Source organism: Chanodichthys erythropterus, chromosome 14, assembly GCF_024489055.1.
Source record: "Chanodichthys erythropterus isolate Z2021 chromosome 14, ASM2448905v1, whole genome shotgun sequence".
Lineage (NCBI taxonomy): Eukaryota > Metazoa > Chordata > Actinopteri > Cypriniformes > Xenocyprididae > Chanodichthys > Chanodichthys erythropterus.
Window position 1 is genome coordinate 3,683,880 of NC_090234.1, and position 19,709 is coordinate 3,703,588.

At 37.1% G+C, this 19,709-nt stretch overlaps 2 protein-coding genes across 2 annotated transcripts; one reads left to right on the forward strand and one right to left on the reverse strand.

The window, feature by feature from the left end:
- Positions 1-1,792: 1,792 nt before the first annotated feature.
- Positions 1,793-8,533, reverse strand: LOC137035531 (zinc finger protein OZF-like). The gene is made up of 3 exons (XM_067408919.1): positions 8,478-8,533; positions 7,737-7,867; positions 1,793-4,821 (listed from the first exon to the last, which is right to left on the reverse strand). The coding sequence occupies exons 2-3, from the start codon at positions 7,819-7,821 to the stop codon at positions 3,878-3,880; spliced, it is 1,029 nt and encodes a 342-aa protein (XP_067265020.1). The 5' UTR covers positions 7,822-7,867; positions 8,478-8,533; the 3' UTR covers positions 1,793-3,877.
- A 466-nt stretch (positions 8,534-8,999) lies between these two features.
- On the forward strand, positions 9,000-19,419 carry LOC137035524 (gastrula zinc finger protein XlCGF57.1-like). Its single transcript, XM_067408903.1, has 3 exons — positions 9,000-9,051; positions 9,727-9,868; positions 17,938-19,419. The coding sequence occupies exons 2-3, from the start codon at positions 9,784-9,786 to the stop codon at positions 19,125-19,127; spliced, it is 1,275 nt and encodes a 424-aa protein (XP_067265004.1). The 5' UTR covers positions 9,000-9,051; positions 9,727-9,783; the 3' UTR covers positions 19,128-19,419.
- Positions 19,420-19,709: the final 290 nt, after the last annotated feature.

Here is a 19,709-nt window from a genome sequence, read left to right on the forward strand (position 1 = left end):
ATTATAGTTTAGTAAAGTTGAATAAAAGTCATTATCAGAGATGGCTGTTTAGTGTAAATTGACCAAGTGATAGTGTCATACCTATGACAAGTTTGACAACCAGCGTGGACCTGCCAAACGAACATAGTTTCAACAGAAAAGCAGAAAAAAAAGAAGAGTTTTACATGAATTCAGTGCATATGAAGAAAAAACTTAAAAACATCAAATAAATGCATTTCTTTATGCTGTAATAGTGCAGATGAAGTCACAGACAGGCAATGTGATTTGGGTGTGTAGATTATGAGAATCTGTTTGTTTATGCTGGAGTGTCAAAGCATAACCCACATTTATAATAACTTAATGTTTAATACTCACATTTATGTGTGTTTGTATTTTCTGCCATGGTTAGCACTTGGTGCAGGTGTGAAGGGGGAGGAGAATTTATACGTGCATCACGTTTCATGACTCCTCTTCACTCCTCTCCTCTTTGCTTGAAGAAGCACAACGGTTCTGATGTGGCTTTTTTGGAACAAAAACAGACTACTGTGCCTAAAATGTTAGTTATGATTGTTTGTTGTACTGTTCTATAATATATCATATTTGCAATATATTCTGGGATAGAATCAGACCTCTTGCTCATGCAATGTTTTATAACTATCATTAAAATAAAAAATAAAAAGTTTTTGTCCTCATGACTTCCATTTTTAGGACACATTTGTCATTTTTGTCACAAAACCCCTGTTAATTTCAAACCTTGGTGTGCCAAATTAAGATATTTAAATTTAGTTCCAGTATTTCGCTGCCTCCGGCATTGTGATTTTTTCATTTCTGCACCGGGAGCTGGGGAAGATCCACATCACGGTCACTACTGCCAGAGCCATTAGCAGACTTCTTTATTGGCTCAAACCTCTCAGCACACTGCCCGCCTGAGATTGCTTTTACCAATGCGCTAATCGTAACAATAAAAGATTAATGGGGTCTTTGCCTAAATTTTGATTGGGTTCCTAGAGCTGGCCCTGATCACCTGTATCACTTTAGCGTAGTTTGTCCAGTTTGCCTTTCTTTATCTTATCTTTGATGGTTTTGTATTATCCATCCCAATATGCGTACAGAATTTTTGAAATGTGGCTTAAATATATTTAAAAGAGCTCACTCATAAAAATTGACATCATCAATAGCAATGAGGTCAACCCTGCCTTACTGTTATATTAACAGTTAAGTAAAATTAGCTATTACGAGTTTTGTGAACAAGTTTTAGGCTAAAACTCCCAGCTAGGAACTGCTAGTGGTAAGATAAAATTCTCTGTGAATATAATTCTTTATTCATGACACGTGAGACCTTTTGGCAGAAAAATGGTTTTAAAAACAAAACCGTGAGGTTATGTACCTAATATATATATATTTGTGTGCATTAATAATAATTAGAAATTATATTTGAGCATTTCATGTTTTTAATTATCCAAGACAAAAGGGCACACATGCCACCAGGATGATCAACAGTAATCAAGCATACAAAAGGCATTCAATTCAGGGTACGTTTGTAGTGAGTGAGTGGACAAGCAGAAGCCCACAAACTGTGATAAACTCCGAGCACCAATGAGGCAATAATGGATCACCATCAGTGAGAATTTGGCCCTGAAGCTGATATCCAGCATGCCAGCACAAATTGAAGAAGGGTCAGCACTGTAACTATGCATTTATTGAATGTTTTTGCTAATAAAAGCATTTAAAATTCATGAAATGCTTATTATTGTTTTCTAGTATACCATAGAAACATGTGAATCTACAAATACTGAAGCAACAAACTGTGAAACTGAACTGTCATAGGCCATGGCTGCACTGCACACAACTCATCAGGGACTGGTGGAATAGAAACTAAAGAGGATATTTAACTGGAAGTAACTCAGTTGTGATCATGCAGAGTGTAAAGCAAAGACAAGGAAACATGAAGGAGATGAACACACTGATAAACAATCCACTGGAAGTCTCAAATTGGTCAAGAAGTGTCTTCTTACTCATACAGTCGCTAAGTTTTACAAGGTAATACAATGAAGAGACCTGTGTCTCTGCTGGGGTGATATAGTGTCTGAAGGAGGCGAGCATGATTAGAACTAAGAATACTTTTTTAAAATGCATACGCTCACATATGCGCACAGTCGCACAGCCTTGCACATATGCACAGCCTTGCAATCATTTGACTCGTACACATACACAGATTTTGAGCAATCTCTCGCCATGAGTTACATCCCATGTAAACATCTTTGTATTCTGTCATGCTTGAATTGTACAAATGAGGGCACTTTCAAAAGGGTCAAAGGCTGTCTTATTTAAAAGTAACCGCAAGAAAGAATTGACAGTATTTTACACCTCACAAGGAATAACAGTCAATTTTATTACAGTTACTTGTCTTAAATAAGACATCCTTGATGACGTGTGCAGACACTTTAAGACCTCCGGAGGACACAGCCTCCGAAATGAGACACAGCTAATCTCTTATATATGTAGGCCTCCACTGTCACTGTAGCTTGCTTGCATTCCGGTCTGTTCTGTTTATGCGGTTTTTCTTTGATTACCTTGTAAATCGACGGCCCCAGGACATGGTTGCCACCTTGTGGATAAACTAAAAACCTGAACGTACAAAGTATGCGTGGTTACAAAAATCTGGTGGTGCGCTGTGGCGACCAGGGCGGACGAAAGCCGTGAGGGAACGGCGCGAGGCCGGTGGCGCGAGTGTTAATGAGCTTCACCTGGGAGGCGCACCGGCCTTGAGTCCCTCACGGAGGAGCTCCGGGAGCATAAAAGGAGGAGCGACTACCGTGAAGGATGAGAGAGGACCAGGCCTGGACTTTATTTTATGTTTTATTATGTTTGTGTTTGTGAAGACCGCCAGAGGCTGCCCGAGGCGGTGGTGCTGGAGCATAGTGAAAGGTGGGACGGAGACCCGGATGCCATGCTCCTGGGACGAGGTGGGGTGGCTGCCGTCCAGGAGGGAGCGGAGGAGTTGCGGCCGCCCGCCGTGGGCCGGAGCCTGCTGCCGTCCGCCATGAAGGGGACTGGCAGGGGACGGGGGACTCGCTGCCGGCTGCCAGGAGGCGGTCGACGATCGGGCCGTCCACCAAGCGTCCATCTCATGTGGCACCGCGAGGAAGAGCCTCTTGACAGGCTGAGGACCGAGCGGCAGTGTGTCGGGGAACCGGACCCAGAATTTTTTTCCTCTTTCTTTTTCCTCTCTCGTCCTGTCGCTCCCCTTGCTTCCGTCTCCTTTCTCTCGTCTCGTCTGTCCTTACCCCCAGGTGCTGCGGCCGCCGAGACAGGCCCCGGGGGGGGAGTAGAGCGCAGTCTCGGGAGTACCCCCCGGCCTGCAAGGGGCGATGGGGGTATGTGGCGACCAGGGCGGGTGAGAGCCGTGAGGGAACGGCGCGAGGTCCTTGAGTCTCTCACGGAGGAGCTCCGGGAGCATAAAAGGAGGAACGACTACCGTGAAGGATGAGAGCGGACCAGGCCTGGACTTTATTTTATGTTTTATTATGTTTGTGTGGCCGGCAGACGTCTGCGAGGGTCTGCTGGCATTACTTTCGTTTTGTTCTTTGTTTGTTTTACATTAAAGTTTGTTTGAACGTTCGGCGGTTCCAGCCTCCTTCTTCCCATATCTACTGACCTTGTTACATGCGCAAACTCTTCTGATGAAATTCACATCACACACACACTGTACGCTGACCCTTGCATACGCGTAAAAAGTGAAGTATACTTTGGGCTCTAGTGTGAGCAACATAGAGCTGGGAGCGTAAGGAGAGGGTAATCTTGACGATAGTGTTCTTGGACCCTCAAGGGTGGGATACTGTGAAGTTGAATATAAAACCATTCTTCTTTGGTTGAAACCCTAGATGAAAATGAAGGGTTACTTTAGTTGTGAAGCATTACAATGCTTCTTTCCTGTGCAAGTACTCATGTGAGCCTTAAGATTTCCATTTTGAGAAAAACCCTTGCCACACAGTTTACAGATGAAAGGCTTCTCTCCAGTGTGAAGTCTCTTATGAGTGTTGAGGCTACTTCTATGACTAAAACTCTTTCCACAGTGATTACATATGAAACTGTTCTCTCCTGAGTGAATCCTCATGTGGGAATTAAGGGTTACTTTACGTGAGAAACTCTTCCCACACTGATCACACGTGAAAGGTTTCCCTCCAGTGAATGCTTTCTTTCCAGCGTGAATGATCATGTGATACCTAAGATTTACTACTGTTGTGAAGCTCTTCCCACACTGATCACATATGAACAGCTTTTCTCCAGTGTGAATTCTCATGTGGGAATTAAGGGTGTTTTTATGTGCAAAACTCTGTCCACAATGAGAGCAGGTGTAAGGCTTTTCTCCAGTGTGAATTCTCATGTGGGCTGTAAGGTTTTGTTTTTGAGTGAAACTCTTTCCACACTGTTGGCACGTGAAACGGTTGTCTCCATTGTGAATTCTCATGTGGACATTAAGATTTTGTTTTTGAGTGAACCTCTTTCCACACTGTTGACAGGCGAAGCGGCTCTCTCCAGTGTGAATTCTCATGTGGACTTTAAGGCTTTGTGTTTGAGTGAAACTCTTTCCACACTGTTGGCATGTGAAAGGCTTTTCTCCAGTGTGAACTCTCATGTGGACTTCCAGGTTTCGTTTTCGATTGAAACTTTTACCACACTGCTGGCAAGTGAAGTAACTTTTATGATTGGTCTCCTGAGCTGTTTTTTGTGAGTAAGTCTTTTCCATCTCTCCAGTCATGAAATCATGATGTTTCTCATACTGATATTTCTCTTCCATATTATTCAGTTCTTGGCGCTCCTCTTTCAGCACCATCAGGTCTAAATCGAAAAAAGATAAATACAAGTTAAGACCAGTTTAACAGCACAAAACAGACATAAAAACCAACACAAGGCATCAAAGTCTACTGAAAGAGGTGTTTTCTGTAATCTTTCAGGGCTTAAGCACTTTTTCCATCATCAATTTTTAGTTTTCCAAGGACACCATGCACACTAAGGACAGCATATAAACTAAGAAACTCAAATATTGTGACAGGAGGGCTGCATGATTGTCAGCTGTCATTATCATATCATTGGCAAAAAAAGATAACTTCACGTCTAATGCACATTTTGTATGCCTCCCTAATCATTCAACTCGGCTCATTAGTAGAGACTTCTTCTAATCGACGAGGACTGGAAAGTTAAATCAGCCGTCCTACTGTCACACACTGCTGACAATCTCAGAGGTAAACTAACAGGAGTGAGCTGTTTAAGTCACATCATCTAGCTACTGTGGTGCTTCAGGGCTCAGTGCTTGGACTACTTCTCTTCTCCATCTATATGACATCACTAGGATCTGTCATTCAGAAACATTTCCTATCAATGCTATGCTGATGACAAAAACTCTACCTCTCCCATTCCAGCCACATTTTTGCAATCCAGAGCCAAATGATAACATCTGACAAGACTGTCATTATCACCTTCTATCTTGGCAGTAACTGCTGCTATTGGTTTGAGGATTCTCAGGCTGCTAGTCACTCTTTCCCAGACCACATCATCCAGCAGGATTCTCTTGATGGCACTTTCAATTGCTGCACTCTGGGATGTGGCCCTCTATTGCGAAAGACTCCTTCCCCTCTAACAGTCATATTTATTTCCATGAATTCCCATATATTCCAGTTTATTCACATATATTCCTGTTAATTCCCATGGAAAGTTTCCAGCCTTGAAAATTCTTGGAATTTTGCAACGCTACAAGTTTTCTAACTGCAGTGATCTCATGTGAAATGAAATGACTGACTTTTTCAGGACTTAAAAAATTATGGATGTCAATACATCAAAATAATAATTGCAACTATTCTCATGACTTGTTAATATTAATCTTTTTCACCAACAAACTTGATTGTTCAGAGTGTATTATTATAATATCGTCACCTTTCATAAAACGTTAACGTTATCATTAATATGACAAGTTTTTGTTTTTTTAAGATTAATGAAGTCTGAACCTCGTTGTCAGTCCATTGGTCATATATTTTAAACTCCATTGTTGATTCGAATAGCAAACAACTCTTACTGCACACACCGTAACAGACTTTAAAAAAAATTATGGTTGACATAAAATGCTGCATGAACTCAACCAATCAGCATGTTCAGTGCCCAAGTCCACCCCTGAAGGTTCTGGAACTTTGGAAAAGTACTACCCCGTGAGCAGGGACTTTCTGATGGGGGATTTTTTACCCAAAACTTCATTTAGACCCTGGTTTCTGTGGTGGAAACACACAGAGTACCACCCCAAAGCTCCTAGTTCCTTGGGAAAGTTCCCACGTTGGAAACCTTTAAGATATCTTTAATATGAGTTACATACGGAAGAGGATTAGGGCCAAGCAATAATAAAAAAATAAAACCATCTCAAGATTAAAGTTGTTAAATTTCAAGAAAAAAGTCGAAATAAAATGTTGAGAATAAACTCATTAAATTACGAGAAAACAAATCATTAAATTTCGAGAGAAAAGTCGAGATAAAATGTAGAGAATAAACTCGTTAAATTACGAGAAAAAACTCGTTAAATTTTGAGAAAAAAGTCGAGATAAAATGTTGAGAATAAAGTCATTAAATTACGAGAACAAATTTGTTAAATTACGAGAAAAAAAATCGAGATAAAATGTTGAGAATAAACTCATTAAATTACGAGAACAAATTTGTTAAATTACGAGAAAAAAAATCGAGATAAAATGTTGAGAATAAACTCATTAAATTATGAGAATAATCTCATTAAATTATGAGAATAAAGTCATTAAATTACGAGAAAAAAGTCGTTAAATTATGAGAACAAATTCATAATTTAATGAATTTGTTCTCGTAATTTAACAACTTTTTTCTCATAATTTAATGAGTTTATTCTCAACATTTTACCTCGACTTTTTTCTCGAAATTTAACATTTTTCTCATAATTTAACGAATTTGTTCTCGTAATTTAATGACTTTTTTCTCGTAATTTAACAACTTTTTTCTCGTAATTTAATGACTTTGTTCTCAACATTTTATCTCGACATTTTTCTCGAAATTTAATTAGTTTTTTCTCGTAATTTAACAAGTTTATTCTCAACATTTTATTTAGAGTGTTTTCTCAAAATTTAACAACTTCAATCTCGAGATGGTTTTATTTTTTTATTATGGCTTGGCCCTAATCCTCTTCCGTAGTTACAGGAATGTAAACTTTGGACATAAAAAACACAAGAAGTGCTTTTTTGGGCATATAATGCAACAACGATAGCTAAAGTCAACAGATTTTACTAACAGACCTACCAATCTCTGTGTAAAAATAAAATAATGATGCTGAAATCTTTCTAAAGTCATTTTTCCCCCCTGTAATCTGATTCCAAATCTAAGGTGAAAATTGTTATTCTGACCCCCTCTACAAAATATTGGATTACTCAGTAAATATACATCAATCACATTTAATATTTTGACATTTATGTTTGTCCTTCTTTAGAAAAAAATTGAGAAAATCAAAAAACAAATTGAGCCAGGAAAGTTTCTGAAATTTGGTTGATTTTGACACAGAATGACTCAAATGTGTTTATGTCTGAGAACCTTTTATACAGATACTAAACTGCAGATGCTGAGATGATACACTGTGTGGTACAGTACAAAAAATGTTCAGTGTCCCTTTTTTCCTTTCCAGATGTTGGCAACCCTACTCCTGCTCCATGTCAAGTAAAACTGAGATCACTTAATATGGATTGAGTGAAACTAACCTGTTTGTTCTTCAGTTTCTTCATGTTTCACACTGAACACTTCTTCAATCTTTATATCTTCACTCTCCTCTTTAATAAATGCCATCTTTATAATAGTGTGTCACGAGATCTCAGATGAACCAGGAGTTTTCCTGTGAGTTTGAACAATTTGTCATGTTTAAGATGAGAATAATTAACAGAAACAAAAGTTAATTCCAAAGTAAACCTCTGGGTGCATCCCTTGTTCAGTTAGCAAACTACTGCAAATTAATAAAATAACAAATTATAACACTTCATATTAATTTATGATTTACAGTTGGTATAATGATTTGTAGATTACATTTAACAGATTTCACTGAAATGAAAACATTTGCGGTTTGTTTGTAAAAGTTGTACTTATTCATGTTTGTTTTACACTGTTTTGAGCAGCAGGATTCGTCAGCGCGCGTGATTCAAGCGCTTCGAATCAGTGAGTCATTTCGCATTCGATTCAATTGACTCGGAGTTTCAAAAAGCTCCGTTTCTCCATCACTACTAGTGCCTGAATCCATGTTTACTATAAACGAATTCACGATATAGTGAGCGAAATAAGACGCAGTTTTTCTGTTACTCACATGTGAATATGCTTAAATCACAAAAATACCGCACTGTTACATGAAACATATTACAAAGATAATGTTCAATAATACATGATTTGACACCTCTTGTAAAAACAAGTTGAGGTGTATCGATTCAAACACTTTAAATGCGTAAACCACAAACCTTTCTTCAGTCAAGTCATAACAGTTGCAGGAGCGCGGCGCAGCTTTATGATATCATCATATCGCCAGACAAAAATAAAAGTCCTGTTCTCTCTGCTGTCTAGAATCACAAATACATATATCAGTGTCAATGAAAATGTATTGAAATGTAAATAACGTAGAGTTTTTCTTTAAAAAGTACATATTTAAGTAGTCTGTTGTCTTATTAAAGGCTTAATATTATTAATAAACCTTGTTTATTATATAATGATAAAATATTAGTTATGATACAGTTTCATCAAACAAAAATAAAAAAGAATCATTGTACAAATGGTTTCTGCATTCAAACATGACAGTTTTGTCTTTTAGACAATTTCACATATTAGATGTGCTATTCACTCTTTCAATGAGGGTTATTTTCAGTACATCACTGTACAAGTCTTTAAACACGTATTTCACCTATAATTCAAACCTTAATTTAAATATAATTTAGTAATTGTATGTAGTCTAAATGTCCTAGACTTTTATTTTGCTGAGGCGATGTGACGTCATAAGTATGCGTCGCGCCTCTGCGTCAGTGGTTCGGCTGCAGAAAGGTTTGTGGTTTTAAGCTTTTAAATGGAAACAGTTGAATCTATTTTATAGTGTTTATAGTGTGTACAGTAAACGAATGAATCACTATTGAATGCAACACCGCGATGCTTTATCTAACATTAATGAACGTTAGTTTCAGCACATAATCGAAAAGGGGCGTTTTATTTCAAGTTTTTCATAAACAATAATTCAGTCAAGTAGTGATGGGGAAACAGAAATAATAATAAAAAAATCCCTCATAAACAGATGTATTAAATGAGTAACTGTGTTATTAATTTTCATAAATTATTATTTTTTTAATTAATTTATTCTCTTAACCCTAAACTACCTACGATCAAGAAATATTTAATCTAAATGATTTCGATATGAGCACATAACTGTGTTTTTAAATTCAGTTTTCTTGGGAAGAAAGATCTTTTTTAACTTGTAAGTTATTGTATATGTGTATAGCTTATAAATAAACGCCAAGTATAAAGCATGAAGTGTCAGTATAAGTTGTATTCTCTTGTCAATTTGTAGTTTTCCATCTAATCAGGACAATTAATGATTATTACTCTGACTGACTCCTTCACCAATGCGCTGACTACTGAACTAGGGAGCAGATTAAGATTTAGTTTGGTTTTATTTTACTATATGGTTAATAATCTATATATATATATATATATATATATGCACAGGATATACACAGGAAAACTCCTGGTTCACCTGAGATCTCCTGAAACACTATTATAAAGATGGCGTTTATTAAAGAGGAGAGTGAAGACATAAAGATTGAAGAAACATTCAACGTGAAACATGAAGATACTGAAGAACAAACAGGTTAGTTTCATTTAAGTAGCTTTTAAAAACGTTCACTAGGGGAAAAAAAATCTTTTTTGTGTTTATCTTGAGACAAAACTATGGCACAGTTATATTTTAGAGTCTGTCAGTGCAAATTAAAACAGCTCAAACATGCATTTTAGTCTAGGACTAGCTTAAGCCTTGTCCGTGAAACCAGGGGTAGAAATGTTATGTGAGAATAAGCCTCAGAAAGTTAATACACAAATAAAATATTTTGGTACACAGCTCCATCTGTCTCTGGGAAAAAATAAATAAATCACCACAGATTTGATGTTTTTGATGTTGATGAACTATGAAAAACCAGAACATGTAACTTTTTCTTTGCTCTGAATGCATCCTCGGCCGTGTCAAACTGCGACAGGCTTGACTGCATGGTACTCTGTGTGATTCGGCTGCAGGAACCAGGGTCTAAATGAAGTCTTGGGTAAAAAATCCCCCCTCAGAAAGTCCCTGCTCACGGGGTAGTACTCTTTTAAAGTTCCGGAGCTTTCGGGGGTTCAGGCTTATTATGCAGAGGATGAAACCCTGTGGTAACTGGAAAGTCACGTGACTTACCGGTCGGGGGAAAAAAGTTCCAGCCTTCGATACAATCAAACATGCTATTTCTGACAGTGGGTTTGGAGTTCAGGGTAGTGTGCTTGATTGGTTTGCCTCTCATCTGAAAGACAGAACCTTTTCTGCTGAAATCAGGAATTTCTCTTCTTCTGCCATCCCTTTCACTAGTGGAGTACCACAAGGCTCCATTTTGGGCCCATTTATGATTTTCTTTACACATGCTCCCTTCAAGGACTTTCAGAAACATATTTCATATTACAATGCCACAGACACTCAGTTTCATGATCCGATGTAACTTGATTGCTTTATAACTTTAACTCCTCCTGTTAAAACATCAAAGACAGAAGTCCTAGTTTTTGGTCCCCAGATTTCATTACTATGGTAAACAGCAATTTGGGACCTTTAGTTTAACTCACATTGACACAATAGAAATATATGTGTCATTTTAATTCAGCTCAGAAATTTTAGACAAATTAACTAAACTTAGATGGTGAGTTAAAGTCTTAAAAGTTTTAAAATTGAAACGTTTTAACTTAGTGCATCCATATTTAGGCCTTTAGATTTAATGTGTTAATTTAATGCAATTATTTGTAAAAAAAAAAAATAATGCAATAAAATTATTTACATTCAACAATCTTAACCCTGTCTAAATTGTCACATAGACTGTGCAACACAATGGACCCTTCGCTAAGCCCCGCCCTCCTTAGTTACCGTTGCTACGCCTGTCAAGTATTTTGCGTCTGGCAAGTCATTTACAGTATGTAAGCACCGGTGTCAGACATTTTCAAGGAGATAATTAGTCATTTTTGGCGAACAGGTGAAATATCTGAGAGAGCAAAACAAAAGGGACTGCAGTATGCATTCAAGGGATATATATGCATGACATAATATGCAACCGATTAGAAAATAATTTGATCAAAATTGAAGCTAAAGCTCCCAGCGCAAGCAGCAGCCGCTTCATACGCTGACCAATCAAATGGGAAACACACAAATTGAAGAACAGCTTTGTTCATCCACAGCTGGTTAATTGAAATTTCGGAAAATAACGTAATAATTTTAAATCAAGCCGCTTATCTATAAATCTTGTAGAATAAACACAAGACGTTAGCCTGACCGCTTTGCAATGATAAAATTTTTCCGCTTATATTTTTAGCGCGCCAGGCTAACGTTACTCCATCTTATCGTTACTATCAACTTATTTTACGTTCAAATATATTTTACATTATTTCCAATGATGTGCTGAGTTAGCTAGCTAGCTAACCTACCGTCAGATTGACCTACCCGGGCTTACTGCATGTGCGCACATCAATATTACATCATTGTTGTCATGATAAATAACAAAGTTACTGTATATGCATTATTATAAGGGTAGGTCTAGACATTAATAAAGCACAATCTAATAAGTAGCATTTATTGCTATCAATTTATAATTGTTCTATCGATTAATGCTATGTCATATTATGCTACCACTACTGTACTTGCATTATTATAAGGGTTGGGGTAGGTGTAGATGTTAATAAAGCCATAAACCATGTTAATATCATGCTGGAAGCACAATCTGATTGGTAACGTTAGCATTTTTCGGATTTTGTCAGATTTAGCTAACGTTACCTACTGTTTCAATGGGAGGTAGCAAAATCTGAGAGGGTAGCACAAATTGTCAGAACACCGGCATTTCTCCCCTTGGGTTTTAGGTTTCGGAAAGGGAAAAAATTCCACCACCCCGTCTAAACTTTTAAGATACCGGGTATCAGATTGACACAATCCCTATGCACAGCGCTTCGGCATGCTCCATCGCTCGAAAGCTTGACAGACCTCCCGCGTCTAGTTACAGTTGCTAAACCACGATTAGCCTGTGGCGGTTTTCGGGCGTGGCTTAGCGAAGGGTCAATTGCAACTGCAATATGACCAAGGGGTGCAATTCATTTTAAATTAGGAATAATAAATGGGAATATGATTAATATATTGAGTTCTAGCTACTATACATTACACTGTGCTCCAAATTATTATACACATGCAGTTTTTTGCTTGTTTTTGCTAAAGGTCAATGTAATTAAGGTTTTGTTTTTGTTTTTTTAAAACAATTGTTTAACAGTGTGGATTCATTACATGTGAAACAGCTTTGTGATGATGAACACATTTTAAAACAAAAAGAAACTTTTTGTTGTCCATTCAATGCTTTTGATTGATGTGCGATTAATTTGAGTAGAGATGAAACGGTATGAAAATTTAATTTTACGATTATAGTAACAAAATTGATAACTTATCAATTAGGGCTGTCACGGTATTAGATTTTTCACACTATGGTTATTGTGGCCAAAAAAAATCACAGTATTGATATATATCGATATTTATAGAATCCTTTAAATTAAAAATTTAAAAAATCCTTGTTTATTTAGTTTTTGTCTTTCAGGGTTGCTGCACATTTTTTTAAAGTCAAATTTAAGGCTTTTTAAGACCTGAAGAAATAAAAATTAATACTAGCATAGTAGCCTATACATTATGGCTGTTACCAATCAAATTAAATCATTATCAACAAAATCCATCTTTGTAATACAGAGGTGACACAGAATGAGAAGTGACATTAATATATTTACACAGCATTTACAATTTGTCTACATAAATTTAACCCTGTACCGCATAGTGTAGCCATATGGAAACATAATCTATGTGTTCATTTCCTTGCCACTATCTCTTTAAGAGAACATTCCTGTTTTTTGTTGGTAACCTTAGTTTAGCCCAGTGGTTCTCAACCTTTTTTTCCAGTGGGCCGCACTATATCCAAGTTCAAGTCTTACGGGCCGCACATCATTTACATATGACGTCACCAATGCAAACCAACCAGATGTCATATTATGGTATCTATTCTAGACAATTACGATTACATTTATTATTATTATTATTATTAGAGAGTAATTCTACTCACCATTAATGGGATACCTGATGTTGTCGGGAGCTGACCAGTTCGGTGAAATTCGGCTCGAAAGGAGTAACAGCACAGTGAAGTTGCGACTGTAAGTTGCTGTCTGTAAGACGCGCACGGAAACGTGACTTGATGCGCGTCATTACAGAAAATGTGCGTTCGCAAATGTATGTTGATCCAAATATGGAAAGCAGTCTCGAACTTAATAATCTGAGATTTTGTCCAGGGATGTTTCGCCACATTTCTGCTACTGAGGTTGATTGCTGAGCGGTATGGGTGTGTCCTCTTGCCTGAACATCCATCAGTTCATCTTCAAGTGCGCGGCGGGGCAAACCAAAAGTTGCAGCCAAGTGCTTGATATTTTCCACAGGGAAAGTGAATGGCTCTCTGATGAAATGTCCTGCAAATTTGATTTTCTCAAAATCTGAAAAACGAGCAATGAATTTTTCTTGCATTTGATTGACGGTTGTAACGAACAGTTCTCTCTGTTGTATGCCCAGTACACCCTCACACGTGTCATTCAGAAGTGGAAAGTGAGTTAAATCACTATCTTTGAGTTGTGCAATGTACAGTCCTAGCTTCATTTTGAAACTCAACACAGCCCAACAGATCATCAATGTGTTTTTCGTCACCTTGAAGTTGCAGGTTCAGCTTATTTAGGTGAGCCGTGATGTCTGCAAGAAAAGCAAGGTTGGCTTTCCATTCATTGTCTCTCAAGAATGGAAATCTCGCTCCCTCGCCAAGATCATCAAGAAAGTGACCTATCTCGGGGAGTGCAGCCAGAAAGCGATACAAGACTTTTCCCCGACTTAGCCATCTCACTTCACTGTGCAAAATGAGGTCTCCACCCTGATAGCACACGTACATCTCAGAGACGTCTATTTGATGTGTGTGTTTATGTCTGGAAGACGTATTTTTTAGAGTGTTTGCTCATCTGCAATACGTCTATAGGACGTTTCCTTTCAGATGTCAAATAAACGTTTAGAAGACATCTTTAAGATGTTTATGATTTAGAATGTTTGTAAAACTGACATCTTAAAGACGTCTATCAGATGTTTGTAAACAGCAGATGCTTTCCAGATGAAGTGATCTTTAACAGACATCTTGCAGATGTACGTGTGCTATCTGGGCATGGGCACTATCCAGTTCGTCCAACAACGCAATAAATCGGCGGTGCATTAGAGGGCGTGTTCGAATGAAGTTGACCACCTTGACCACAGCGCCCATAACCTCCATGAGATATCCATCAACTAACTTGCTGCATAGTGCTTGCTGGTGCACAATACAGTGAAACGCCAACAAGTCAGGGGATATTTTTCGCATTTCAGCGACGAGACCCTTGTGTTTTCCCGTCATTGAGGGTGCACCATCAGTAGTGATGGAGACAACTGATGATGTCGGTATGTTCATGTCTTCGCATGCTTCACTAAGGGCTCTATGAATGTCCTCGCCCCTTGTTCGTTCATGTAGCGATTTCAACGCCAGTAAATCTTCCGTAACCTCAAACGTTTCTGAATTCACACATCTGACCCAAATGCAAAGCTGTGCAACGTCTCCGATGTCTGTCGATTCATCCGCCGCTAAACTGAGCGCTGAAGCAGTGGTTAGTTTAGTTTTTAGTTGTTCTGTCAAATCCTCATTTATTTCAGAAATTCGACGTGTAACTGTGTCATTGCTAAGCTGTAAACTTTTTATCCTGCGGATTATCTCGTTCTTGTTGCTCAGATCATCAAACAGACATTGTGATTCCAGAAAACAGTTCTTAACTAGCTCGCCATCACTGAATGGCTTGCCGTGTTTGGCAAGGAGCCACGAAATTTTGAACGTTGCTAATGTCACGGCCTGAGACACTTTTAAGCTAGCTCGCATTGTATTCTGTTCAGCGATGGCATTTTTTTCAAGACTAGTTATCTTGAGAGCTCTTTCCTGAGATCCAGGAGGATATTTCTTGTCAAATGTTGCATGGGTGGTATCGAAATGTCTTTTGATATTGTAGGTTTTGCAAATGCCCAGTGTTTTACTGCAGAGCAAGCAGAAAGGCTGTCCATCGCGCTCATTGACAGCAAACTGATTCTTCCACTCTTCAAGCACTCTCCTACATTCACTGCTGATGCTACGAGTCTTCTTGTTTTGTCTTGTTCCTTCATTGGAATTTTCCTCACTTCTTTTTTCTCTTCTAATCACAAATTTATCCATTTTGATCACTAAGCGATGACTGTTTTAAATCTGCCAAAGCGCGCGCACGTAATTTTGTGTGTTAACTGTGTAATTGCGTCAGTACATAGTAGGTCTGCGCATGTCGGAAAAAAATAGCTAGGCCAATCACCAAAATTATTTTATATGACAAAAACAATTATTGTTCAAACATTTATTTCTTTAATACATTTTAAATTAGGCCTGTTTGATTTTTTATTTTTTATTTTGTTTTTTTTAACGTGGTCAGCATCGCGGGCCGCATTCAAATGCGTGGCGGGCCGCGGGTTGAGAACCACTGGTTTAGCCAATGATGTGCTTTGGTTAAGTCACATAACATGCATTTTTTTTCTGTGGCGCCATTTCTGACAGACTGCCGTCTCTTGTCGGTAGTTGCTGAAAGCAAACTAAAACGTCAGTAACAAACAAGGACCCGCCCATGTCACATTCACCAAAAAAAATTGTTAACATCATCTCAGGTAAGGTATGATGACATATTCACCATTCAAAAACGTTTTTATGAAATTAGTTTTTGGTAGCACTACTGGACCAGACCAACCACTTGCCTACCATGGTGTCTCAAAAAGGCACGTGAAAGTGGCTGTAAGTGTATTGTTAGGTGCACCAAATGAGATGTGTACATGTACCTCTGAAAAAAACTGCTTTGTGAAGTTTCATACAGAAAAAAGGTGAAGTTTCAAGGATTATGGGGGATTTATGTTCATAACCTTCCTCTCATAAGATTGCGTAAAAATGTTCATGAACTGCAATGTCTTTGGTTTTATGTCAGTGTTTTATGATACATGATGAACAGTATTATATTTGTTTTTAACTGTCTACATTTGCATTTTTACTAATATTCATGAAAAACATAATTAAATTCAAAGAATATAAAGCATTATTGAGCAAAAGAGAATGGAATAAATAAAAGCACAAGATGTTGGAAAATAAGTATAAGGTGTTGTTTATATTTACTGCTAAAGCTTATAATAGCACCAATTTATTCAATACAAACAACATTTCTGAGGAAAAATATTAACTATATACACTTACACTTATTCTAAGTTATTTCCACTATTGCGCGTTATTGCCATATGACAACATATCATAAAGTACCTTAAAATAATATTTTTTTCCCTTTTTTTTATTTTTTTATTTATTTTGCAGCACTTCAAGTTAAGCTATTCTAAGAAAAGAAACAGCATCAAATTTTTTTTTTTCAATAGATTTATCATAATGTGTGCGGTAGAGGGTTAATTCAATATTATATATTTAAATACATTTTTTCTAATTTTAACTTTTTCATTAAAATGTCCCTTAAATATGAAACTAAACTGCCAGTAGGTGGCAGCAAGTCACTGTCTTAATGAGTGAGTGAGTAAACAGATTTGTTCAAATGACTGATTCATTCAGGAACGAAGCTCGGATTCATTCATTCTAAATGCGGATTCAGTCAGTATAACAAAAACATTTCTGTTGCACGGGGGCTCTGTTCTGCTGTTCATAATTTTTAAATTTTCGTTGGCAAAATAAAGGAAAAACAACAACAATAATACGGTGTCTAAAATGTAACTCACATTGTTCATTTAACAATAAGTTGAAGGAACATTGCAACATTGCACTGATTTGTGGAAAACGGCACTTTTGCTCAAGTGATATTGTAAAACAATACTTAACAATAATAAAACGGTACTTATTAAAAGAATCATGCTTTATTTAAATATTTGAACACAGAAAATCGCTGTTAACAGGTTAATATAACATTTCCCATTCCATGACTAGTACAAATAAAAAGTACTCATGCACACGCTGCAATAATTTTTTATTAAAGTTTTATGTAGAGAATTAACAAATAAATAAAATTAGCAGCACTGTGCACTTTTTGTTTGCATAAAGATTAGAATAATGATATTCAAAATGATGTCCAAATTTTAAATGAATAAAAAAATATTGGTTTGGAGATTTTATAACATATGACCTCTACATGTATTACATGTTCATTCAGAGTTTTGACAAAAAAAATTATAGGTATTTTCTCTGCTCCATAAACAACACAGGTTACCTTATTATCCTAAGTGCTGAGATTTTTTAGAATGCACATGAGCTTATTCTCTTATTTTAGTCTGATTTTAGCATTGGTCTGAACAGGCTGAATGAAAATGTAAATCCATTCTCTGGGAGGAAGTGGCGCTTAAAGAAACAGCAGAAATAGAGCAGTTTTCCTCTTTAAACAATGCAGCACTGCGCTTATAAACATTACATTAGTAGGCAGTTCACGGAGGGAAAATAAAAAGAAAATGCCATTGAAACTTTTCTGAAGACGTTTGGTTGTTTTGTGCCATTAAATTAGGGTTTACTTGTTTTTATTTTGCTTTAGACCTGATGCAGCTGAAAGAGGAGAGTCAAGAACTGGAGGAATTTGAGGAGAAAAATCAACATGAGAAAGATCATGATTCCATAACTGGAGAATCTTTTAGTTGCTCAATGACAAAAAAGATTTCCTCACAAAAAAGAGCTCAGAAGACAAAAACTAGAAGTGCCACCTGCCAACAGTGTGGAAAAAGTTTTAAAGATAACACAAGCCTTAATGTCCACAGAAGAGTTCACACTGGAGAGAAGCCTTTCACCTGCCAGCAGTGTGGAAAGAGTTTCACTCAAAAATCAAGCCTTAATGTCCACATGAAAATTCACTCTAGAGAGGGTTCTTTTACCTGCCAACATTGTGGAAAATGTTACGCTCATAAAACAAACCTTATTGTCCACATGAGAGTTCACTCTGGAAAGAGCTGTTTCACCTGCCAGCAGTGTGGAAAGAGTTTCACTCAAAAAGCAAGGCTTGAAGTCCACATGAGAGTTCACACTGGAGAAAACCCTTTCACCTGCCAACATTGTGGAAAGAGTTTCAATCAAAAAGGAAATTTTAATGTCCACATGAGACTTCACTCTGGAGAGAAATCTTTCACCTGCAACCTGTGTGGGAAGAGCTTCTCACGAAAAGAAAATCTAAAGACTCACATGAGAATTCACACCGGAGAGAAGCCGTTCGCATGTGATCTGTGTGGAAAGAGTTTTGCGCATAAAGGTCACATCAATGCCCACATGAGGATTCACACTGGAGAGAAGCCGTTCGTATGTGGTCAGTGTGGAAAGAGTTTCAGATGTAAAGTAACTCTTAATCACCACATGAGGATTCACTCAAGAGAGAACTGTCTTATATGTCATCATTGTGGAAGGAGTTTCACAGACAGTAAACTTCTTAAGAAACACATAATAACTCACACCAAAGAAAAGGCTCTCATGTGCCTTCAATGTGGAGTGACGTGCTTAAGCAGTACAAGCCTTGAGATTCACATGAGAGTTCACACTGGAGAGAGGCCTTTCACGTGCCCTTATTGTGGAAAGAGTTTCGCAATTAAAGGAAACCTCAAGATTCACATAAGAAGTCACACTGGAGAGAAGCCCTACAAGTGTCTTCAGTGTGACATGAGTTTCACAAATCAAGGAGACTTGAAACATCATTTGCAAACTCATTCTGGAAAGAAACTTCAGTGTTCTGAGTGTGGCTAGAGGTTTAGAAAAAGGAGCACTTTTGAAAATCACATGGACATTCACTCTGAGGGAAAGTGATTTCATTTTGACAAGCATTGGAAAAAAAGTTTTTGCCATCACACAAACACACCTGAAAAGTCTTGCTGAAGTGAGAAAGAGTTTTAAATGTGTGGGAAGAGTTTTCAAATGTCTCAGCATTTTCAAAGCTGAACTATGTAAGATTTATGTTAAAATATATTCTCTTAACCGTTTGTTAATTTACTACAGTGGCGTGCAGTGATGTTATGAAATAACATTGAAATAACATGAAATAAGGCATTTATACATTTTATATATATATTTATATATGAATATATATATATATATATATATATATATATATATATATATATATGAATCTAAGGTAAATTTATGTCCCAATTACACTTAATATTGTCACTTTTTCCTGGTTAAATAAGCATTACTTTACATACAAAAAAATTTATTCTGTATTTACATTAACAATGATTGTATTTTACATTAATGATTTAGTAAATGTTGTATTTATTAAAACAAACAAGTTTACCTAAATCTCATCAAGTTAGTGTTTTACAGATTTTT